Source organism: Bicyclus anynana, chromosome 2 (genome assembly GCF_947172395.1).
Source record: "Bicyclus anynana chromosome 2, ilBicAnyn1.1, whole genome shotgun sequence".
Lineage (NCBI taxonomy): Eukaryota > Metazoa > Arthropoda > Insecta > Lepidoptera > Nymphalidae > Bicyclus > Bicyclus anynana.
Window position 1 is genome coordinate 14984243 of NC_069084.1, and position 26638 is coordinate 15010880.

Here is a 26638-nt window from a genome sequence, read left to right on the forward strand (position 1 = left end):
CCGATTTCGGAGGGTGTGGGTTCGAATCCAGACCGGGGCATGCACCTCCAACTTTTCAGTTGTGTGCATTTTAAGAAATTAAATACCGTATGTCTCAAACAGCGAAGGAAAACATCGTGAGCAAAACCTGCATACCATAGAATGTTCTAAATTCTCTGCGTGTGTGAAGTCTGCCAATCCGCATTGGGCCAGCGTGGTGGACTATTGGCCTAACCCCTCTCATTCTGAGAGGTGACTCGAGCTCAGCAGTGAGCCGAATATTAGTAACAAACGTTTGTTACCGATATTCAATGAACACAAATAAACACACTTCAAGACAGCCCATCTCCAGCACGCGCATTTCATTTTATGAAGAAAATAAAATAAAAATGTAAAAAAAAAACATGCAAAAAAAAATATAAGCGTAACAAATATCTCTACCTTGAAAAAGAAAAGCGGGAGTTTATCCATTCCACTTCATGTCAGATATTAAATTTTTTTTTTCATAATATATTATTATTGTAATAATATATAACTATGTCCGTTTATAAACTATAGGTATGCTACGTAGACATCTACACTCCGCCCTTAACTCCTAAACATCTTAAATACACTGCAACAAACAAACAAAAAAATATGAAAATAAATCAAAAATTCCCACGACACCATGACATCTTATGTAAAAAAATCCATGAATTATTATTAGTGGAGTGCCGTTAGACTTAAAAACGGTAAAACCCACAGCCAGTATATAAACTTTGTACAAAAATGTGTTTTTAATAGTGTATAGAAAAATGTTAAAAAAAAAAAATACGCTCTCAATTTTTTTTACCAGTAGAAAGCCACATTATTTGTGAGTATTTTAAGCTATATTTTATTCTTGAATTTCCACGAAAATGCGGGAACTACGCGGATGATTCGAATATACATGAAGAGAAACTTCAAAAAATTAATAATTATTGTATGTAATAAAAACAATTGAAAGCTCAGAATTTTTTTTTTTAAAAATTTTTCTCTAAACTATTTAAAACACCTTATCAAAGTTTATATAAAGATTTATTAACTGGCCTAGGATTCTGAGGTGTAGTTTATAAATCCGTTACCGTTGAATTGTAAAATACGTTAGTTTATAACCTTACTCGTGATATTACAATCTACCGTCATATTGTGAACTGAAAATACTGATTACAATTTAACGTGTTATTTTTTGGTATATTATAATCTATCGGAAGTGAAACCGTTAAATTGTCAATCAGGATAAATTTACGGATAATAGTATTATTTCCAAGATAGTAAATTACTTTTAGAATCTGGAACTAAATTTATTGACAATTAACTACAATAGCTCAAGCAAGATTGAAATAATTATTTCAGAAGAACTTAAAGATGATAAATGATGCATGAAATAAATTGCCCGTCATGGAAAATTTTACATAAAAGTGGGAATACGCAAAATTTACATGCAAAAGCAAAAAATATTAAATGCTGCTGAAAAGCTAATTTTAAACACAAGGAGATTTTTCAATGTTAGCAACTGTTTCTTTGTAGGCAAAGTGTCACTATAATGCCTGGCTTGTGTCAAAGACGTGCCGACGTTCAGTACGTCACAGCGCCGATAACGAAAATATCGCTATCTCTTTCGTCACGATGGAAAGAAAGTGACAGCGATATGTAAGACAAACGTTAACAATTATTTCATGGCGCGAAGATACTAAGAAAACTGTTGCACATAAAGAATGATGTAATGTGGAGTGTGAATATATGTGTGTGTGTGTGTGTATTAAGTGTCAAAAATCTCATCCTTTTCAGTGTCTGTGTCCTCGCGGCCCCACCGTTAGGCAATTACTTTGCGGGGTCTTGCACCACTGCTTCTTCTTCAGGTACTCAGTGCTATAGCTCTCTCAATGCAGCGAAGTTCCTGAAGGACTTCCGTCGTGAATACGCAAGTCTTTATGGAACTTCGCCGCATTGTGCGTGTATGAGTGTTCGCGCGTGCGTATGTGTGAGCGTGTTTATGCGTGTGTATTTGTGTGTACTCACCGATTTGACGGTCGCCTTAATGAAGTCCTTCTTGTGCGCGAGGTCAAAGTCCGGGTAGTGGCTGTACACCTGCTTGCACACCGTCTTCATCGTGATCTGCTCCAAGTTAGCGCCCTCTAGGATTTGCTTCACGTACTTCTTTATCTCATCGTCCTGATTATAAGCAAAAGTGAGAGTTTAGGCAAAATCATTTTTATATTTATCCGCCCACTTTAATATACTCGCGTCATATTAAAGTGGGCGGATGATTGTGCCTCTGAGTATATTTTATAAATTTTATATAAAATAGTATTTTCTATGTAAAAATTAGAAATACATTATTAAAAGCTACAAATAAAGAAATTTTTAAAATATTGATATCAAATTAACTCAAACTAAAGTTGAAGAGGAAAGATTTTCCCATAAATCTTTCTATGAAAACAAATAAGTTTATCTGATTAAAAAACACAAGAAGTACATACATAAGACAAATGAAAAATCTATATAACGTATGACATTGTTCACCAATAACATAATACTGTTTTCAATATTCCCTTTGGGTACGGAATGTTAAAAAGAGACAAGTCTCAGCCTATATTAATAAGGGTAGGGTCACCTTACTCTAATAAATGAGAGTATAAAGTAAAGTAAAAGTATAAAGGAACAAACCGTGGGCGGCCGCTTGGCCTTCTTGTCTGTGGGCGCGTCCGACTCCTCCCCGCTCTCCTCGTCGCTGCCCTCCTCCTCGTCTTCCTCCTCCTCGCTGCCCTCCCCAGACTCCTCGGACGACGCCTTCTTGCCCTTCTTGGCAGCCGGCCGACCTACTGGTTTAGCCGGCGCCTTCTTTTTGGCTAATCAGATAACAGATTTTTGTCATTATCACGCATGTCAGACCATAGATCATCAGTGTACGATTCAACTAATGAGTCATTTTTCGTTGTATTTTCGTTTTTGCGATCATCAAACATTGTGTTTTCAACGAAATGGTATAATTATTTACGTAAAGTGGTTGTGTTAGCAAATAGTGGTTGTGTTAGCAAGTAGTAACAAAAAACAGTCATTTGCGTTATTTCGTTATAATATAATAATGTTATAAGTAATGGACTCATAGCGAAAAGCTTCAACCAACACCTTAAGAAGCTTTCGCTTAACTGTTGGATCAAGAGTCAGATACAAAAGGCAGTGATTCTTGAGACGGCGCGTATTGTGAGGAGGTTCCTCACTCTGGAGTCCTGACCACCGGTTGCTTGGGCACTCAAAAGTCCCGAAGCGGGAGGGTTGATTTTTTTTATAAATTTTTAACACGTTCGCTGCGGTACGAGGTCAATTAACCTCGTACCACACCACAAAGTTTTAGTGCGAGGTCAAAAAACCTCGTATTGCACTGTACCACACCACAAAAAGTTTTAGTACGAGGTCAAAAAACCTCGTATTGTATTGGTAAAGTACTGAAAAATCAGTGAACGTGTTAATAGTGTTTTGTATTTTATATTTATATTGACATTGTTAAAAATTTAAAAAAAAAGAAATAATAAATAAATGAGAGTAAGTACTAATGTTAGTTAATCGTACTTGGCTGGGTGACAAGTTTACCTGGCGGCGTGGGCGCTTTCCGTTTGGCGGGGGTGGCTTTGGCGGCCGCCTTGGTGACGGCACCCTTGCGGCCCTTCGCCACCGGAGCGCTGGCCGGCCGGCCGCGTTTGGACTTCGGCTCCTGCACAAACAATATGTCCTATGTTTAAGAGAATCTAAGGTATGGAACTATGAGTTCCAAAAAAAAAAACAATTAAGTCTAAAATTCACATGTCGCCTAAAAAAGTCATTGTTGAACATGTGACAACTTGTATTGTATTGTGTTGCGCAGTTAGTAGTGACCCTGCTTTCTGCATCCACGGCCGTGATTTCGATTCCCACAAATATTCGTGTGATGAACATGGGTTTTTTCCAGTGCCTGTGTGTATTTATACATTATATACGTATTTATATGAAGTATATAAAGTTATATGAATATTATAATATCAACTATCTTAGTATCCATAACACAAGCTGCTCTGTATGCTTACTTTGGGGCTAGATAGTGATGTGTAATGTTTAAGTATATTTATTTATTATTATTATTGATTACTATTATAATATATACTTAATTCTTATGGCTACAGATGTAGGTATATGTCACAGTTAGCCCTATTGTCTTCGTGTAATATATTCATCAACAGCCAACAGCTAATGCTGAGCTGTAAACCCTTTCTGTTTGGTGTCACAGACAGTCATATAATATCTAAGATAGGATGTACTGTTTGTGACACTAAAACTGAATAAACTTGTTTTCTGTTTTCTTTCTTTCTATTATTAACCGACTTCAAAAAAAGGAGGTTTCTCAATTCGACCGTATATATATTTATTTCGTGTATTCGCGCATAACTTCCTCATTTATGAACCAATTTGGATACTTTTTTTTTGGTTGAAAAGGAGATGTTCCGAGGGTGGTACCATGATAAGGAAACCACGATCTGATGATGAAATCCTGGAGAAATCGAGAGAACTATTGAAAATTGTAGGGGCGGCCAATGGGTTTCCTTATTTTTTTTTTCATCATGCATTGACTGCTGGACATAGGCCTCTTTTAAGCAGAGCCCCCTCTATTTTTGGCTTTTTGCATCCAATCGATGTCACCTTCATCTCATGTCGTCATGTCATCGCTCCACCTAGTAGACGGGGAATCCCACACTAGTACAATTTAATCTAACGTAATGGAAAGATATAAATCCACTTACATCAGACTCCTCCGCGTCGCTGCCAGACTCTCCTCCTTCGCTTTCACTCTCCGATTTGTCACTCTCATCTTCACTCTCTGACTTTGCTTTTCGTCCGCGTCCTTTAGTGGCAACCTGTAGGAGAAAATGAATCATTTCTCTACTAACTATAGCAAAGCTAATGAGGAAAGGTAAAGCAGGTGTAGATACTTAAAATGCCTTTTCCTATAAAAACTTTTTCAGTAATATTATATCATTGAAAATGTTTTATCTTCGTATCACGATTACAACTATTTAACATCGATTATATTCAGACAGTTTTTATAATCGCATTAGATCGTTGATCATATACTTTGACAGAAAAGTAACGTCTAGCGAGGCAAGTCCTATACAATAATTGGTCTGAGATACAGGCCAATAGTCCACCACGCTGACCCAACGTGGATTGGCAGACTTCACACACGCAGAGAATTAAGAAATTCTCTGGTATGCAGGTTTCCTCACGATGTTTTCCTTCACCGATTGAGACACGTGATATTTAATTTCTTAAAATGCACACAACTGAAAAGTTGGAGGTGCATGCCCCGGACCGGATTCAAACCCACACCCTCCGAAATCGGAGGCAGAGGTCATATCCACTGGGCTATCATATTCACGGCTCTTGTAACATCATTGGTTGATAAATACCTTTGCCTTCTTGCCGCCCTTGCTCTTGCGCGCGCCGCGCTTGCCCGGCTTGCTGGGCTTGGCGTTGGAGCGGCGCCGGCCCGAGCTCTTGCGCTTGCGGGTCACGCCGCTGGCGCCCTCGCCGCCCTCGGGGTCGAAGTCCGAGTCCGCTTCAGACCCGCTCGGATTGAATGAACCCTGTATGTAAATGCATACATTTACCTTTTTTTAAAAAATAAAAAGAAAATTTGCCAAATCTATACTTCTATACTAATATTATAAAGCTGAAGAGTTATTTTGATTGAACGCGCTAATATCAGGAACTACTGGTCCGATTTCAAAAATTCTTTCAGTGGTAGACAGCCTATTTATCTACGACAATAGACCAACGGGGCCCCGATGGAACCACCACCCCTCGATGATGAGTCTGACCACTCTTACCGTTGAGCTATTGAGGCTTTAAATGACAGATTTGACAGCCCAGTGGATATGACCTATGCCTCTGATTCCGGAGGGTGTGTGTTCAAACTCAGTCCGTCATGCACCTGCAACTTTTCAGTTGTGTGCATTTTGAAAAAACATCGTGACGAAACCTGCATACCAGAGAATATTCATAATTCTCTGTGTGTGTGAATTCTGCCAATCAGCTGACCCAATGCGTGGTTGACTATTGGCCTAACCCCTTTCAATCTGAGAGGAGACTCAAGCTCAGCAGTGAGCCGTACTCATACAGTAAATCAAATCAAATCAAATCAAAAATCATTTATTTCAAGTAGGCTCAGTTTACAAGCACTTTTGACACGTCAGTTGACTATTTGTAAAGATTCTACCAGGATACTCTACATTAGACCACATACACGTTGTAAGACAAGTCTTTGAAAAAAACAAGGAATTTAAGGTACCATTCTACTGCTGTTTTATAGACTATAACAAAGCTTTTGACTCAATAGAGCACGAAGCCATTTGGTTGTCTCTTAAGAACCAAGGAGTAGAACATAAATATATAAGAATCATAAAGAATATATACACCAATAGTACAGCTAAGATAAAGTTAGAAAAAGTGGGCAAAGAAATAAAAATAAATAGAGGCGTACGCCAAGGAGATCCACTTTCCCCAAAACTATTCACAGCTGTTTTAGAAGAAATCTTTCGTAATCTAAGATGGGATCAATATGGGCTTAACATAAATGGTGAAAAATTATCTCATCTACGATTCGCTGACGATATCATAATATTCGCTACAACAACAGTCCACCTACAGAACATGCTCGTAGACTTAGAAAAAGAAAGTAGCTTGGTAGGACTTACAATAAACACCTCTAAAACCAAAGCCATAACAAACTCATCTGAGGACTATATCTCTATCTATGGTGAGCCGATTGAGTATGTAAAGGAATATTCGTATCTGGGCCAACTGATCTCGAATACCGATGTTATGTCAAAGGAAATAGACACCAGAATTGGTAATGCATGGAAGTGTTACTGGGGATTAAAAGAAATCATGAAAAACACAGAAACCAAGATGTCTCTTAAGTCCAAGCTATACAACACCTGTGTGTTACCAATCTTGACCTATGGTTGTCAAACTTGGGCACTCACTAAAGCGCAAAATAAGAAATTAGAGACATGCCAGACAGCAATGGAGAGGAGCATGCTAAATATAAGAAGATCAGACTGAATAAACAATATGATAATAAGAAAACACACGAAAATAGAGAATGTCATAACAAGGATAAGGAAACTTAAGTGGAAATGGACAGGCCATATAATAAGAGGAACAGAAAAATGGAATAAAACTATTGTATATTGGTATCCAAGAAATAGCAAAAAGAATCGAGGCAGACAGTTCCGAAGATGGGAAGACGAGTTAAAGGCGGTAGCAGGGGAGGCATGGACAAGGAAGGCGTTGGACCGACCCAAATGGAAGGAAATGGAGGAGGCCTTTGCCAAAGTTGGGCAAACAGACAAAGTTGTTGGTGTCACCTTAAATTAAATAAATTGTAAAATATGTACCTACGTCTGAATAAAGGCTATATTATTATTATTATTATAAAGATTCTACCACCGGTTCGGAAGGCAGGTTCTGCTAAGAAGATACCGGCAAGAAACTCAACGGTTGCTCTTTCGAAAAAGTCATACAGTATTATAATTCACAATTGATAACAATTACAATTTCTTATAGTTTTATTTCCTGTGTGAAGGTGGAAGCTGATCCAATGGCCTCCAAGCACCTTTGTCGTTAAGGAACTCATCAATAGTGTAGTAACCTCGACTAAGTAAATGTTTTTTAACACATTGCTTAAAGTTGTGCATTGGCAAGTCCATCGCAGTCTTGGGGATCTTGTTATAGAAGAGTACACCCAAACCCACAAAAGATTTTTTAACTCTTTGGAGACGATATGCAGAAATAACTAACTTATGCCCGTGTCTAGTAAGACGTGGGTTTAAATCTCCTTTTCGTTTGTAAAACAAAAAAAGGTGAACTTACGTCAGAATCTTCAGAGCCGTCCTTGGGTGGTTTTGGACCTTTCACTTTGTTGTCTGAATCGGTTTCATTTTCCTCATCTGAATAGCCTGTTACACAAAATAGATGTTAAATCTAAGCCTTCTGTAAAGTAAAAAGATTATACCTAATAGGCTAGTTGACTTTTTTAAAATAGCCTTAAATAGTTCATTATCTTTCTAATAGACTTAAAGAAAAAAAAATTCATATGTTTTTGAGACGTGATTACATGAAAATTTTAGTTTTTAAACATGTTTTTGACAATACGAGCCAAAACGCCTGTCGGCCATGACAGTCTATATTTCAACTGTTTCATGACGTCACTACAATAAATCCCATACAAATGGAGCGTTTGACAAAAATATTACTCAACAATTAGTTCGACATTTATTTGTTAAATTTGACATGAGTCAACTTCGCTATTTATTACTACTACTACGTACTACCACTTTTTTTTTTATTTTTTACAAGTGAGTAAGTGATACCTTGACTACAATCTCACCTGATGGTAAGTGATGATGCAGTCTAAGATGGAAGCGGGCTAACTTGTTAGGAGGAGGATGAAAATCCACACCCCCTTTCGGTTTCTACACGGCATCGTACCGGAACGCTAAATCTCTTGGCGGTACGTCTTTGCCGGTAGGTTGGTAACTAGCCACGGCCGAGGCCTCCCACCAGCCAAAACTACTACACTACTACTGCTACTACCGTACAGTACGCACAATTTCGTTATTTTAATTTTAACACAAAATCACTCAACGGATTTTCATGAAAATGAAATGGGACTAATCTGGAAGTATACTCTTTCAAACAAAAAAAAAATTATAATCGGTTAAAGAATGACGAAGTTACGCAGTAACAAAAAAAATCAAAAAAAAATATATACTCGTCGAATTGAGAACCTCCTCCTTTTTTTGAAGTCGGATAAAATAAACAAACGAACTTTCTTTCTCGGACGGCCTCCGTGGCGCAGTGGTATGCGCGGTGGATTTATAAAACGGAGGTCCTGGGTTCGATCCCCGGCTGGGCAGATTGAGATTTTCTTAATTTGTCCAGGTCTGGCTGGTGGGAGGCTTCGGCCGTGGCTAGTTACCAAAGCAAAGGCAAAGACGTACCGCCAAGCGATTTAGCGTTCCGGTCGTGTCGAAAGGGGTGTGGATATTCATCCTCCTCCTAACATGTTAGCCCGCTTCCATCTTAGACTGCATCATCACTTACCATCAGGTGAGATTGTAGTCAAGGGCTAACTTGTAAAGAATAAAAAAAAAGAAACTTTCAAACAAAAAAAGAAGAATTTTTAAAATTGGTTAAGAAACAAAAAAAAAACATATTCGTCGAATTGAGAACCTCCTCCTTTTTTGAAGTAGGTTAAAATAAAACATACAAACCTCGGTTGTGTATCTTGACGGCGGCGGAGCGGCGCGGCCGGCCGCCCGTGCTGGCGACGGCCGAGGGCGCGCGCGCCACGCCGCGCGCGTGCGGCGAGTTGTTCACCGGCTGCTGCAGGAAGCCCACCAGCCGCGCCGCCAGGTCGTTGGGCCCGCCTGACAAGTGTACACACACCATTTATATCTATACTTCTATACTAATATTATAAAGAGGTAAAGTTTGTAAGTTTGTCACATTTTTTAAATGGAGTAATCTTCGGAACTACTGGTCCGATTTCAAAAATTCTTTCACCAGTAGAATGCTACATTATCGGGGAGTGCTATAGGCATATTTTATATTAGTATGATATATATTCGCCGAGTTAACACAGTTTTTGTCATACAGGTCGGACCGAAAATCCTCTTAAGCAGACTTATTCGCATGCGCTGCCTTAACCATTGTGTAAAATTGAAATTAATGTATGGAGGCTTTATGTATCTTTAAAAGTTCTACAAAAAAGTCCGCGACACCATATATCTATCTTCTATATATTAGCAGATATACTAACTTTTGTGTTATAAAAATTATAAATTTTATATACTTAGGTTTGCGTCATTATTTATGCTACTTAACCTAAATCCTTATCAAAATAAATTATTTAATAATCACAAAGATATTATGGAGATAAGATTTGCCCTTTATAGTATGTTAATTAGTTTCGGAGATAATACAAAATTTCTAAAAGACGCAGAAATTCCGCTACATGACGCCCCGCGCTTTCAATTACGTAGTTCCCGTTCCTGTGTGAATATGGGAATCAAACATAGCCTATGACACTCGCAAATAACGTAGCTTTCTATTGGTAAAACAATCTTTCAAATTGGTCCAGTAGATCCAAAGATTATATTGTCATCGCACCATCGCACGCGGACGAAGTCGCGGGCGTCCGCTAGTTTTTTTATAAAAATGAAAAGTTAAATTAAATTGGTTAATTAATTAGTCTTGGCCGGTAATTATTTAGTGAAATAGTAAATACCTTTCTTATCCAGATCAAGCATTTCGCACATGGTCCTCAGCTGTTTGAGCTCCATCTTGGCCGTCTCCTCCAACTTGGTCTTGTACTCGGGTGAGCCGATAGCCCACTCATAGCCCTTGAACTTCTTTATGTTCCGTTTCACGTTACGGTCCAGACATAGTTGCTGTAACAAAGAGAACAACTTTATTTTGTGGCAACCCTTCACTGGAGATCCATGCTTTCATGGTAAAACCTGAAGAATTTAAAAGAAATTAAATATCACGTGTCTCAATCGGTGAAGGAAAAACATCGTGAGGAAACCTGCATACCAGAGAATTATCTTCATTCTCTGCGTGTGTGAAGTCTGCCAATCCGCATTGGGCCAGCGTGGTGGACTATTGGCCTAACCCCTCTCATTCTGAGAGGAGACTCGAGCTCAGCAGTGAGCCGAATATGGGTTGATGACGACGATGGTAAAACCTAAATTTTGCTGGTAATTTTTTTGGTTGCTATTAAACTAAATGACTGGAGTATTTAAATCCCTAAGATGGCCGTCTAAAATTGAAAATGTGACAGTAAAAAAACAGGATTCTAATAACGAGAAGCGAATGGAAGTTGTGAAAGAAGATGGAGGAGGCCTTTACCCTTTCAGGGGTCCATATTTAAAAAGAACATACAGATATTACCAATAGCCTAGTGATATGAAGCTGTGATAGCCTAGTGGATATGACTTCTGGAGGGTGTGGGTTCGAATCCAGTCCGGGGCATGCACCTCAAAGTTTTCAGTTGTGTGCATTTTAATAAATTAAATATCACATGCCTCAAACGGTGAAGGAAAATATCGTGAGGAAACCTGCATACCAGAGAATTTTCTTAATTCTCTGCATGTGTGAAGTCTGCCAATCTGCATTGGGGCAGCGTGGTGGACTATTGGCCTAACCCCTCTCATTCTGAGAGGAGACTCGAGCTCACCAGTGAGCCGAATATGGGTTGAAACTTACAAATTACTAACAACATTTGAAATATAAATATGGGATATTTGGGATATATATTTAAATATCAAATTATAACAAAGACAAACTATAATTATTAACTTTTTCTGCTTCGTCAACAAACTTTGACTAATTCATGACTAATTCAACTGAATCTGTTTCATCCCTGAAATAATTAAAACTATCTTTATGGCATTTTTAATTACTTACCCCATATAAATACTGGTGCAAGACCTTCTGGTCTTGCGTTTTGAACCGTGATAATGAGATCTCGACGTTGTTGATGTGTCCGAGAGGCAGGCCCTTGCCTGCAGGCAGTGGCACCGGGGGCTCTGTTGGCTGGACGGAACATTCAAATTATTGTACTGATACTCATCATCATCATCGTATCAGCCCATGGACGTCCGCTGCAGGACATAGGCCTTTTGTAGGGACTTCCAAACATTACGATTCTGAGCCACCTGCATCCAGCGAATCCCTGCGACTCGCTTGATGCGATCACATGACATCACTGATACTGATCATTATTAAATTAAATATATAAAAATGAATCCATATATCCCTTGGTCACGTCATCACGCGTGAACGGCTGGACCGATTTAACTATTTTATTTTTTGATGTGTTTGTCATTATCTAGAGAAGGTTCTTATGATAGAAAAAAAAAATATTTCGCGAAAAATTAATAACAATTGATTGTGTGCCTGTGTGGGCCTCATAAGAGGGCTCAAAGTCAGGCAGCGGGTGATGGAGTAAAAAACTTATGACATTCCTCTTTTTGCGTCGGGGGTTAAAAATAATGACACAATAATGAACAAGAGACTAACCAACCAAGTGACAAGTTACCTCTTTCTTGGGCTTAGGCTTTGGCGCCTCCTCCTCTTCCTCTTCTTCTTCCTCCTCCTCCTCGCCCTCCTCTTCACCTTCCTCCTCGTCGTCGCCTTCATCATCACCGTCTTTAGCTTTTTTTACTGGTTTCTTTACTCTGTTCAAAACAACAATATGATTTTTCAAAGATATTTTATTTTATGCCTTATTATGTATATTACGCATCAATTTTAAATTCTACGACTCCTAAGTCTTTAGATATAGTTTAAATCTATACTAATATTATAAAGAGGTAAAGTTTGTAAGTTTGTAAGTTTGTCACATTCTTTAAATGGGGTAATCTTCGGAACTACTGGTCCGATTTCAAAAATTCTTTCACCAGAAGAATGCTACATTATCGGGGAGTGCTATAGGCTATATTTTATATAGGTATAATTGATATTAGCCGAGTTATCACAGTTTTTGTCATACAGGTCGGACCGAAAATCCTCTTAAACAGACTTATTCGCATGCGCTGCCTTAAATATTGTGTAAAATTTAAATTAATGTATAGAGACTTTATGTATCTTTAAAATTTCTACAAAAAAGTCCGCGACACCATATATCTATCTTCTATATATTAGCAGATATAGTACCTTTTGTGTTTTAAAAATTATTAATTTTATATATTTAGGTTTACGTCATTATTTGTACTACTAAACTTTAATCCTTATTAAAATAAATTATTTAATAATCACAAGGATATTATGGAGATAAGATTTGCCCTTTACAGTATGTTAATTACTTAAATAGTTTCGGAGATAATACAAAATTTCTAAAAGACGCAGAAATTCCGCTATATGATGCCCCGCGCTTTCATCTACGTAGTTCCCGTTCCCGTGTGAATATGGGGATCAAACATAGCCTATGACACCCGCAAATGATGTAGCTTTCTATTGGTAAAACAATTACCCAAATCGGTCCAGTAGATCCAGAGATTACCTCCTACAACCACACAAACTTTACCTCTTTATATTATTAGCATAGAAGTCTCTATTTCCCTTGGTCATCACACCACTCTCGAAGGGTTGGACCGATTTTGCTAAGGGTAGGAGTAAGATAGAGAATTTATAGAGTAGGGTACGGGTACGGGTAGGGTACGGGTAGGGAAGCGTAGGGGTAGTGTAGGAGTAGGGTAGGGGTAGGGTAGGGGTAGAGGTAGGGTAGGGGTAGGGTAGAGGTACGGGTAGGATAGGGAAGTGGTAGGGTAGGGGTAGGATAGGCGTGAGATAGGGGTAGGAAAGGGATAGGGTACGGGGAGGGTAGGGATAGGATGGGGGTAGGGTGTAGATAAGGTAGGGGTAGGGTAGGGGTAGGTTTGGGGTAAGGTAGGGGTAGGGTAAGGGTAGGGTAGAGGTAGGGGTTGGGTAGGGTTGGGGTAGTGGTAAGGCAGGGGTAGTGCAGTGTAGAGGTAGGGTAGGTTAGGGGTAGTAGTAAAGTTGACATCGAATTTTACGCGGACGAAGTCGCGGGCGTCCGCTAGTTTAATATATTTCCTTTTATATTTTTATAATATTATGTAGTTAATATAATAGCTGTAGGTAGTTAATATATGTATAAATAAGTGAGAACATAAACATTAAAAAAAATATTTTGTTTTTTTGTTAAAGCTAATCTCTGAAATGGCTCGACCGATCATGGCTAATAGCTGATTTTATAAAGAGTAAATAGGGCTTTATTCGGATATAATTCAGCTTAATATCCTTTACAACAAGTATAAATATCACTTGAAAAAATATAATAAGAAAACATAGAGAATATTATAAAAATTAAATATCCCTTGTCTAAACGGTGAAGGAAAAACATCGTGAGGAAACCTGCATACCAGAGAATTTTCTTAATTCAATGTGTGTGTGAAGTCTGCCAATCCGCATTAGGCCAGCGTCGTGGAATAACCCCTTTCATTCTGAGAGGAGACTCGTGCTCAATAGTGACCCAATTAAAGGTTGTTAATGATGATTATAAAGAGGTAATGTTTGTGGTGTTGTATGGGGTAATCTCTGGATCTACTAATCCAATTTGGAAAATTCTTTTATCACTAGAAAGCAACGTTATTTGTGAGTGTCATAAGCTTTATTTTATCCTCATAATCTCACGGGGACGTGAACTACGCGGGGAAACCGCTGGTAATGTACACAGATATGATGGTATTAAATCCATTTGAGTAATGGCAACGTGACTTACTTGTCCTTGGGTTTCTTGTCTACCTTCTCGTCCTTCTCATCCTCCTCATCTCCCTCCTCTCCTTCCTCGTCCTCCTCTTCCTCTTCCTCCTCGTCTTCATCCTCCTCCTCAGTGTCCTACACAATTTCGTTTATAGTAGTAGTCAACAGGTATGTTTATTATATTTAAGTTAACTATTCTCTTACCTCTTTCTTAGGTTTTTTCTTTAGTGGTGCTTTTTTGCCGCCCTTGTCGTTTTCCTTTACGTCATCTTTCTCATTTTCATCGTGAGTTTCACCATTTTCTTCCTAAATAGACAATTACAAACTAATTATTACGATCACTTTCCACAAGAAGTTAATTTGTATATAGACTCCGCGCCACAAAAGAAGTCCCGCAGCTAAAACCTGAATTAAAATTGACAGTGTGGCATGTAATCGCCATTTATATGCAGGTCGCCTCTCCCTAAGACCGCCATTACCAAATGATAATGAACGCCCTTAAGACGGCCTCCGTGGCGCAGTGGTATGCGCGGTGAATTTACAAAACGGAGGTCCTGGGTTCGATCCCCGGCTGGGCAGATTGAGATTTTCTTAATTGGTCCAGGTCTGGCTGGTGGGAGGCTTCGGCTGTGGCTAGTTACCACCCTACCGACAAAGACGTATCGCCAAGCAATTTAGCGTTCCGGTACGATGCCGTGTAGAAACCGAAAGGGGTGTGGATTTTCATCCTCCTCCTAACAAGTTAGCCCGCTTCCATCTTAGACTGCATCATCACTTACCATCAGGTGAGATTGTAGTCAAGGGCTAACTTGTAAAGAAAAAAAAAATAGCGCAGGGTCTACGGGACTTGTTTCGTGGCACGGAGTCTAGGTACGTCATCAAATTGTCGACACCACAACAGCGGTGGAGCTCAGAAGCTTAGACTCATGACGCTGCACACTGTCGTCCATTTTGTGACGTCACAATGTTACTTGATGTACAAAACGTCAAACTAAATTGTTAACTGATATTTTTATCAAACGCTCAGTTTGGTCAAGGATTTGTTAACGTGACGTCATGAAACAGTTAAAAATATAGACCATCATGGCCGACAGCTCGTATCGTCTTGGTTCGTATTGTCAAAAAAATATTTAAAATTTTTCATGTAATCACAACTCAAAAAATATGATTTTTTTTTCAATCTAGTAGAACGATAATAAACAATATAAGACCATTTAACTTCCAATTGACTTTGAATTCCAACTTGAGGACCAAAAATGGAACCGACTTCAAAGACGTATTTCAGTTATTTTGATTTTTACACAAAATTACTAAACCGATTATAATGAAAATGAAATGGGACCAATCTGAAAGTATACTTTTTTAAACAAAAAAGGAACGACCTCCGTGACGCAGTGATATGCGGAGTGAACTTACAAGACGAAGGTCCTGAATTCGATTTTCGGCTGGGCCGATTGCGGATTGAGGTTTTCTTATGGCCCGCTTCCATCTTAGATTGCATCATCATCACCATCACCATCATCATCACCATCAAAGAATAAAAAAAAGGAATTTTCAAAATTGGTTAATAAATGACTAAGTAATGAGGTAACAAACATTGAAGACAACAAAAAACACGAATTGAGAACCTTTTTTTAAGCTATTGAATAGCTTTTATCGCGGGCTTTGAGCGCCGGGACCGAATCCAGAAATTCCGTAACGAAAAAACCTCACGCTCCACACTCCGACGAGCATCGTCTAACGTCGTTTCAGTTCGGCGATCTTCGACACGGCGTTGTGTGCGTGCGATTATACGTATTGTACGACACTACGGAACTCGCACGAATCGAGACGAGCTGCTCCGAAATCGGACGAATACATAAGTAGCTGTTTATGTGAAAGTATATAGGTGTATAGGTATTTATGTACAACAGTGAATAGCTGTACTTGTAAAATCTACTATATAAAAATAAGTCGGGTTTTCCTTCCTGACGCTATAACTCCAGAACGCACGAACCGATTTCTACGTATTTGCATTCGTTGGAAAGGTCTCGGGCTCCGTGAGGTTTATAGCAAAGGAAATTCAGGAAAAGGTAGGGGTAGGGTAGGGTAGAGTAGGGGTTGGGTAGGGTAGCGTAGGGTAGGGGTAGGATAGGGATAGGGTAGGGGTAGGGTAGAGTAGGGTAGGTTAGGGTAGGGGTTAGGGTAGGGGGTAGGGTAGGGATAGGGTAGGGTAGGGGGTAGGGTAGGTGTAGGGTAGGGGTAGAGTTGGGTATCGAGTTTCACGCGGACGAAGTCGCGGGCGTCCGCTAGTTTGTGTTTTGAATATGAATGAACAAAGTGCATTTATTATTATTAAAATGCTATACAATAGCTTTACCGCGGCTTTCGGTCTTTTTTTTAAAGCGGTTGAAAATGCTCTACTTCTACTAACCTTTATATCTACGTCAGCCTTTCCGTCCTTTTCTTCCTTGACGTCACTGGCGGGTCCGTCGTCCTTTCCGTTTGCAGTTGTTGACTTCGCGTCACCTGCGCACAACCGATATAACCTTTAAGGCTTACTATACTAATAGCATTAACAACTGAGTCTTAGGGCCATAAATCATTTCTCTATATCTATCTCGCTTGCACTTATGGGTCTTATGGAGCCGTCTAGTGAAGGGTGTAACAATGAAAGACATATTATCGATAAGTAAAGTTTATTATCGTATCTTGTTCACAAAATTAAAAAAATTAACAATATTTGATTTAATATAATACATATTTCATATTATATAATTATTAACTAAATAAAATTAATCTTCATCTGAGTCTTCATCATCAGAATCTTCGTCTTCTGCCAAATTTATTATATATTAGTATCCATAGTGCGCAACGAGTAACACATGAATGTATTTATTTAATTGCAGTAAACACATTTATAGCAAAAAAAATACGCAATGCAATTACATTAGAAACCGACCAATCAGAATCGTCCAAATCATTATTGACTCATCATTAGCACGTGCGCAGGTAGCCGTTTATCGATAATTAGGGTGCGCAGGTAGGCGCGCTGCACATTCCTATCTTTTTTGACTTTTATGACCGGACGACTCAGATGATAATGCGCATACTATAATAACGTATAGACCCGCAACAGATAACAAGTTTTCACTCCTAACATAAGACACTTCCAGTGGCGTGAACTTCATACATGCATTAAAGTACTGCATACCCTAAGAGTTATCTTCTTCATGCTTATTTAATAAAGATTTTCCAGTTTGCTTAATTTTCTTACTAGTGCATACCCTGATCGACAACCTTATGCACACCACTGGCCACTTTTGTGACTGTATGAGCGTAGGAGACCTTCGCCGACACGCACACAAGCGTACTTATGGTAGCGTATCGATGCTTCAAGTGTCCCGATTTCGGCACACATAAAACAACTTACGATTCGGGCGACTACACTATCTATGGTTTTTAAGGTTTATTTTAGTCGAATAAGTTAGAAATCCCTAGCTCTAAATAACCGCGGACGCAAGTCGACGACGCGGTTTGACCGCAACTTAATGGTAGGCGTCCACAGATTCGCATCGTACGTATCGGAAGCATCGCAAACGGATCGTAGTATTCTTTGTATTTGTATAGAAAAAGTGCATCCACTGACCCGCAGGAACGCACAAAATCTACCGTAAAATTGAAAATCCGTTTAATGCGATGCGTCCGATACGGATCTGTGAACCCTGCCATAAAGCTTAAAACTCACTATTACGCCTCGGTCACTTAAGTCGTAACGGATACGTATCACCCCGACGTCCACCCGGCCTGATGACTGCACGGCAAGCGAGGCGTTTCCGTTACGTGTCCGAGGCGTAATAATGAGTTTTAAGCTTAAAGCTAAAACGCGTAATTTTGATGAAATTATAGATAATTCAAAGTCTCCAAGGAATAATCTCAGAGACGGGAGTAAAAATTAGGTTAAGAACCTATATGACTTATATGTTTGATGGTAACGAAGGTTTGTAAACTGAATAAGTAAGTATTAAGTATCAATTTCAAGTTGATTCCTTCACATTTCTTGAGAAAAGGGTCCCAACGATCGATCGATCGATAATAATAAAAATTAGTACCGAAAGGTAGTCTTAATACCGCGTCCAAATTCAAGCATTACAAAAACATACAAAATCTAAACATTAAAACACACCTCTATTACGTGGGGGGTTACAAACTAGGCTTATCACTGAAACTAGCAATTCTACAACCCGCAGACAATATCTCAAACGCAAAGTGAAAGGTGAATTAATAACATACGGTACGAACAGGAAAATCTCTCTAATTGTAGACATACTATCACTTCATAAGGCCGCTATCCCACTGGCGTTTTGAGAACGGTAGCGTTTCGAACGATGTCGCTTGTCAATCGTTCTAATCGTTCAAATACGTCAAGTGCGGCGCACGGTAAGTTTGCGCGTGGTCTAAATCTGAACTAATAAGTTACACCATCTTGTTCTCTATCTCTCTATCTCTAGAAGGGGAAAAGAGACGAGTGAAGATGACAACATAAAGTACGTCGCGACAAGACTAAGCCCTCATTCGAGAGTTTTTTAACGTACGTTAAAAAAGCGTTCAAATAGGTACAATGCTTTACTTTTCCCTACACTTTCAATAATCATCGTGATATTAAAACCTTGACATATTTTATACATACGGTTTGACGGCCTCCGTGGCGCAGTGGTATGCGCGGTGGATTTAATGACGGAGGTCCTGGGTTCGATCCCCGGCTGGGCTGATTGAGGTTTTCTTAATTGGTCCAGGTCTAGCTGGTGGGAGGCTTCGGCCGTGGCTAGTTACCACCCTACCGACAAAGACGTACCGCCAAGCGATTTAGCGTTCCGGTACGATGTCGTGTAGAAACCGAAAGGAGTGTGGATTTTCATCCTCCTCCTAACAAGTTAGCCCGCCTCCATCTTAGATTACATCATCACTTACCATCAGGTGAGATTGTAGTTAAGGGCTAACTTGTAAAGAATAAAATAAAAAATAAAAAAAATATACAGCTTGCCTATGAATCACTTTATCCTACTAATATTATAAACGCAAAAGTTTGTATAGATATTTGGATGTTTGTTACTCTTTAACGTCGCAAGTACTGAACCGATTTGACTAAAATTTGGAATAGAAATAGATTTTACTCTGGATTACCACATAGGCTACTTTTTATACTGAAAAATTCCTTGGATCCCGAGGGATTTGTGAAAAAGTAAATTCCACGCGGACGAAGTCGCTAGCGTCCGCTAGTATGTAATAAACGGCATAAAAATCTGTTCTACACATATATTATTACTTGTCTTGAGTGACTCACTAAAGCACCGCCATAATTATATTATTTTTTTATAGATATTATTCTATTTTATAAAAAAAAAGTTGGCTATACTCGTCATAGTACAGACACGAGTCTGAGAGTGAAACAAAAGGAGCGTCAGCAAATGGTTGCTAAGCGACGGTTTGTTGGTATATCAGTTTCGATGTCAGGAATTTGGAGATAAAACAACCATGTTGCTGACTGATAATGTAGCTTTCCATTGTTGCAAGAGTTTTTAAAACCGTTTTAGTGTTTTAGGAGTTCAAAAAACAAACTCACGTCTCACGTTCACATTGTATGTATATATTAGTTAGTAAGAACATGAGCCGTGATACCCCAGTGGATATGACGTCTGCCTCCGATTCCGGAGGGTGTGGATTCGAATCCGCTCGGGGCATGCACCTCAAACTTTTCAGTTGTGTGCATTTTAAGAAAAAAGAAAAACATCGTGAGGTAACCTGCGTATCAGAGATTTTTCTTAATTCTCTGCGTGTGTGAAGTATGCCAATCGTCTCGTGGTGGACTATTGGCCTAACCCCTATCATTTTGAGAGCAGACACGAGCTTAGCAGTAAGCCGAATATGGGTTGATATAGAACATGTATTTCTGCTGCGCTGACGCTATTTCAGTTGACATCTCAGACTAACTAACTACATAAGGACTATTATCGCAACCCCATTCACGAACAAAATTTTCTGTAATTTATTGAAGAAAATGAGCTTAGATTTAGTATATAATATATCTTATATACTAAACTAGACGTTGTGGACCATTTTTTACACCATTCAACTACACAGAAAGGTATTTTGACGGAGCTCTTTAACCGACGAACGCGACTACAGCTATGAAACATCGATTCTATAGTTTTTATATTCGCATTAGATCGTTGATCATATACTTTGACAGCAATTCATTACATACGCTCGCGTCTTACTGACGTCAACTTATACTCTACCCTCCATAATTTAACTTTTCCATAACATCTAAGGTAATTTTATTTCATGTCACTTAGGTATTGTTTTAGTCTCGGATTAATTAGATAAGGACTTGCCTCGTTTGACGTAACTTTTCTGTCAAAGTATATGATCAACGATCTAATGTCATGTGTCTCTATAGCACATATCGACGCACACAATTACAACTATGAAACAGTTGTAATTGTGTGCGTCGATTAAAAAGCTCCATAAAAATACAATATTAAAATATACATTTTTGTGTACTTGAATGGTGTAAAAAAAAGGAGCAAAAGCTTCTTGTTTAATACGATATATATACCAAAATAAGCTCGTTTTTCTCAGAAAATTAAAAACAATTTACTATACTAGTCTTATGTAATTTGTCTGACATTATAGTCCATAATCAAAAAGCCACCAACAGTAACAAGCTTACTTACAGACGTTATCTAACACACCGTTCATTACTACGGACACACAAAATTGGCAGACGACAATAACTTGACTGATAAGCGACAGATAAACGCTTGTGATTATAATTTAATTATCACTTCAGTAATATGCATCTTCTATTATCACATTAAAAACAAAAAAAAATGTTTATAGTTAAAACGCCTGTACGCATGACCACAGATCACACAAGATATGATCAGGAATTGGGTGGGGTCGGTCGATATGCAATAATAATCGAAAATATTGCTTGATTATCTTCGTTATTTCATTCATTTTTTTTTTTGCTGGCTAGTTTAACAATTTAGATATTTTAATAGAAAATAAACCGACTTTTGTGAAAATTTAATGGGACCATTCTGGACGTAGGAAAATAATTTCGTTATTGGCTAAATAAATTACTAGAGAAAACCTCCTTTTTCCCGACTACCGCGAAGTCAAAACAAAGGGTAATGATTTCGACAGTATATGTATATTGTATCCATCAGTGGCGTGCACTTCATAGATGCAAAAAAGCACTGCCTGCCTTATGGACTCAAAACGAACCTATGTCGAACCACGGAATACATAGTTGGATAAGGAATTTTCCAATTTTTACTGATTGTGTATACCCTAGTTAAAAACCTTGTGCACGCCACTGGTATCCACCGTAGCGCCTAAACTACTGAACCAATTTTAATGAATGAGGTGTCATAAGATTCGTAATAATGCCCCCGTGCTATATACATTTTATCAAAATTTTATGCAAACAAACGTATTGCGGAAAATCGTGTGTGATACCTTTTTTTTTAATTCCATACAAGTGAGCCCTTGACTACAATTTCAGCCGATGGTAAGTGATGATGCAATCTTAGATGGAGGCGGGCTAACTTGTAAGGAGTAGGATGAAAATCCACACCCATTTTGGTTTCTACACGACATCGTACCGGCTGAATCGTTTGGCGGTACGTCTTTGCCGGTAGGGTGGTAACTAGCCTCGGCCGAAGCCTAAATAAACTCAAAAAAAAACCTACTGATAGGCCTGCCATATTATTTGTCGTAGCGCATTTCAGTGGCGGACTCTTTCACTTTAGTGTAGCGACTAGCGACACACTTGCAGAACGTTCAGCGCTTAAGCTTTTAGTAGAAGATCCGTATTAGAAACGACCTTGACCCATCTGTTTAAAGGATGAAAAGTGTTCCATATCAAATTTAATACATTAAAAAATGTATAGCGAGTAGGTTGTCTAAAAATTTCCTGGGCAAACTATTAAATATATCTATCATTAATGATAGTTAATAGTGGGCATAGAAAAAACATTAGAGCGTAATTTTCTTTGGGATAATATGGAAAATCACGTCCTGAGTCGTTGTAATACTTTTCCGATCACCGTTAATTTTAAAACTTAGCGATAAGTAAAATATAAATAAAATGTTTTTTTTTTAATAATTATTTATTTTTTATCATTAGTATAATTCGAAGTTTTCTTATATCCTTCGCGGTTTGTAAACGATGGGTGAAGGTAGTTTTTAATTTGGCTCCTCTATGGAGTTTGTGGTAGAGAAGGATGTGGGATGCGACATATAAAAATAATGATTATTATTATAAATTAGTTAGTATATTAGTTATTATATTATGTTCCTTGTGATACAAACACGCTCACATACAAATCGACATATGAAAATTATTCTGATATTAATTGATTATTGTTAATAGCCAAAATGATTCAATTTATGAATAAATTAAATGTATGAGTAGGTAAAAAATGTGCTCTCAAAAAAAAAAACATCTGCTGGGATTTTTTTTATTTGACGCAGCTCTACGCCTCGTGTACTATACAAAACTTGCGATGATGGGAGAGTCCATATACGTATAAGTACACAATAAATCGTCACTGGCTTTGAAAATTTTCTCATAAATTTTAAAAATCGTAGAATGGAGTTTGGTTTTAGGTAGACAGTTAGTCCGTTGTTAATAAAGTAGGGTATTGTTCCCTTAGTCTCACCACGTCATAATAGGTCGTACCAGGCATTAATACATAATGCTAGCCACAAACGGTCAATTTCTCTCACGTTTCTGTAGCACCCACGACTATAATTTGATCATATGTTGTCACTGCGTACATGACTTGAATAGTATGCTGCGTGGGTACTGCCGTTTGCTTTTCAGAAACGTGAAAATAATTGACCATGGCGACCTTTATACACGGAGGTACATACAAAAACTTACCACACTTAGACAAAATATAAGTGTCCGACCGAAGGTTCGGCTTTGGTTTCGGCCGAGTTTCGACGGTAGTTTCGGTTTCGGCCAAAATTGGCCGAAATTTTTGCCGATAATGAAACTGATTTCGGTACTGAAGTAATAGTCGCTCACCTAACTTTGTATGTCGCGGTAACGTTTTGGCGGACGTAGCAACAAAACTTAGCCAGTGCGTTAGCGCCCGACGCAAACATTCTTCGGTTGTTTTGTTTTGATGGAATTTATTTTTTTTATTCTTCCAAGTACAAATACAAAATAAAGTATTAATTAATAATATTTCAAAATACTAATACTTAATATTTAGTGAAACAGTAACAAATAGTGATTTGATTATTGATCATCATCATCATCATCATATCAGCCGATGGACGTCCACTGCAGGACATAGGCCTTTTGTAGGGACTTCCAAACATCACGATACTGAGCCATCTGCATACAGCGAATCCCTGCGACTCGCTTGATGTCGTCAGTCCACCTGGTGGTGGATTATTGATAACTCATAATTATTTTGCTATGAGAACTTCATTTGAAAAAATAATACAAATAGTATTAATATTTCTTTATATTATGTTAAATAAATGATTATAACAAACCTAATATACTGTTTCCATTTCATGTTCTAATTAATGCAAAATAATAGGTAAAATGCACCAAACTTCAGTATTTCATGCAATTTTATACTTCACCACGTGAGTTTCGGTTTCGGCCGAATATTCAGTTTCGGTTTCGGCCGAATATTCGGTTTCGGCCAGAAAACCAGTTTCGGTCGGACTTTACGAAATATGTAAAGTATGCATGTTAAAAATCTTGCCACAGAGACAGTCGTACTCGGCGTTATTACATTGGTACTTATGAAAACTTACCTTACTTTTTTACAACTAGCGGACGCCCGCGAGTTCGTCCGCCGTTAGACCTCCTTAATCCGGCCCTTTGACAATATGTAAAGTTAGCTTGTTAAAAGTTTTACCCAACTATAACTCAACGATTTTATCTTTTTAGTGACAGCTTTTCCCAATATTATGCTAGCCACTCACCATCAGATAAGCCCATTCGGTCGCGATGTGCATGACATCATGCCGATCGCGACTAACACACGATAAGTTTTATCGGATGTCAAGCCTTTAGCGCTGCAGGCATGTGAGCTTAATTGATTGTCAGTGGCTGACATGACTGTAATACCTTATTTAAAAATCATCTCTATCCAATGACGTTTGCATCTGTAGACACCTAAAGAAGCTTGACTCTGAACATCGATTAATAACAATTGTTATGGGTATGTTAGTACCATGAGACATGGACAAACAAAAATGATCTTATGACGTGAAGCCCCAGGTTAGAGACAATGTGAGCAACAGAACACAAACTCTCCTGACCTGGTGTTTCCTTGGGTTCTACATCGTCGGCGTTACCTTGGACCTCGGTTTCTTGAGACAGCGACTCACCCTTTGAATCCTGTGAAGATTCATCTTCTGTTGTATGTCCGTCTCCTGCACCAGATTTCTTGTCTTCATCCTGGACAATATTATCAATTTTAGAAAAATGAAAATTATCTATGCTTGTTTAAAAATGAATTGTCTTGTACAAAAGAGTTCATGTAAATTATTTTTACTTCAACACACACATTCACAGAATTGAGCTTGTGTGAACACAAAATGTAGATTATAAAAGAACTTGACATGTCCGAATGAATTTATTTATGGATTAAATTTGTTTTTTTTTTTAATTAATCTGTTAATAACAAATAGTAGTATTGTTAATATCAGACTCATTCTCTACTAAATGATGAAAACTTTTAGATGCATGATATTGAAAAATTTGTTAAAAGCTTGTTTGTGTATCTGAATTTACACATTATTTGATTGTCTTTGTGTGCTACGTCACCAAATGACGTCATGGTAAATTCAACATGGCGGAAATGTCAAATGTAAAATAAAAATTACTTTTGTATCATTTAACATTGTTTACCATGATATTAATAGTAGAACTATGGTATTGAATTACTACCTATGTGAAATAACTGATATTTTAATTATTTCCTTTTTTTTATAGGATCAAATCAAAATCATGAATCAACTTTCTTTGAAACACCCATTATATGTATGAAAATTGTAAGAACAGGCAATGCCAATATTATTGTATACAAATTAACGGAATATTCTTGTTTTAACAGTTACAATAAATACAATTTGTATTGTTTATTTGTGATGAATGTTATTTATTAGAATACAAATAATATAGAAATGTTTTATTGCTTACTTAGTTAATACTTTAGTGCACACTTGAGCAAATTCCATTTGAATTTGCCCAAGTATTTAGGCGGTTTTGTCATGTAAGCTTGTTATTTTCATGATGACAATTTTTTTTAATTGTTGATAATTATATAGACAATTTCTATGTAACTGGTTTAATATTCCATTTCTTTGTGTATCAAATAGTGTCAGTGTACAAGTCAGACACATTTAATAATAAAAAGTAAAAACTAATGGTTTGTTTAAAAATCATGATACACACTAAATATAGAGTAATGAACAATTTTATCTGGTTAGCAATCAATTCAAAATGTACACCTTTGCCTAACAGCGGCGTCAACTATACTGGCGCCAATTGATTCTCAACCTTAAGTACAAAACATAGGAAACATAGTTCAATACGCCAATACAACACTACCGTATTGTCTATGTCGTATACATAGAAGTGTATGTACATAACCATGCATATTACCAAAAATATGATTTTGCATGCCCAAATAGAATCGACATATACATCGCGAATAAGTTATAATCGCACAGACATTCGATCATACAAAACATTTGCATATGAGATAAAACGCTCGAGACGCGAAAAAAATCGAATAGAAAAACTAAGGAGGTCACCAATAAAGGCCCCTTAGACTGGGCTCTCCGGTTTTATTTACATCGCCCGTCGCGTTCGCCGCGTAAATAAGTACGCGCGAAGCAACGGCTCAGTGGAATAACATCATTTTGCGATATAAATGAATAGAAATTTCGCAAGAAACAAAATATCAAGGTCATGCGGATTTCCTATCAATGTCATATTATATCTTGCACATTTAACAAAGGCCCTGCAAGCAAATGCAAAGGGGCGGGGGTGCGAAATATCCGAAATAATGATAAATACCCCATTAGAATCAGTTTCGTTAACTGATTAAGATCGCATTCACAGTTTTTATTGAGATATATTGACTTGTATCACAACCCTTCGTGGCGTAGTTCCCGCGTTTAGCGGGAAGCAAACGTTCTGTCAGCCATGTTGAGACGCAGGCAAACATTAGTGATATAACACGAAAATAACAGCACTTCACAGCTCAAATAGTCCTTATTAGAT

At 38.0% G+C, this 26638-nt stretch overlaps 1 protein-coding gene across 4 annotated transcripts in view; it reads right to left on the reverse strand.

Annotated features, from left to right (window-relative positions):
- Positions 1-26638, reverse strand: part of LOC112056840 (protein DEK) — a 32630-nt gene that overhangs the window by 5790 nt on the left and 202 nt on the right. The window contains exons 2-16 of one of the 4 annotated variants that reach the window (XR_008251557.1): positions 24667-24805; positions 16739-16833; positions 14530-14631; positions 14345-14460; positions 12140-12278; positions 11506-11634; positions 10325-10487; positions 9309-9464; positions 7906-7991; positions 5439-5615; positions 4773-4886; positions 3592-3712; positions 2668-2849; positions 2020-2172; positions 421-592 (exon numbers count right to left, since the gene is read on the reverse strand). Coding sequence is in view for 3 of the 4 variants with exons in the window: in XM_052886122.1 (XP_052742082.1) it covers positions 2020-2172; positions 2668-2849; positions 3592-3712; positions 4773-4886; positions 5439-5615; positions 7906-7991; positions 9309-9464; positions 10325-10487; positions 11506-11634; positions 12140-12278; positions 14345-14460; positions 14530-14631; positions 16739-16833; positions 24667-24805 (1872 nt within the window). In the remaining variant the exon portion in view is untranslated. The remainder of the gene's footprint in view (positions 1-420; positions 593-2019; positions 2173-2667; positions 2850-3591; positions 3713-4772; positions 4887-5438; positions 5616-7905; positions 7992-9308; positions 9465-10324; positions 10488-11505; positions 11635-12139; positions 12279-14344; positions 14461-14529; positions 14632-16738; positions 16834-24666; positions 24806-26638) is intronic. The other 3 variants (XM_052886131.1, XM_052886122.1, XM_052886137.1) reach the window with 3 other exon arrangements.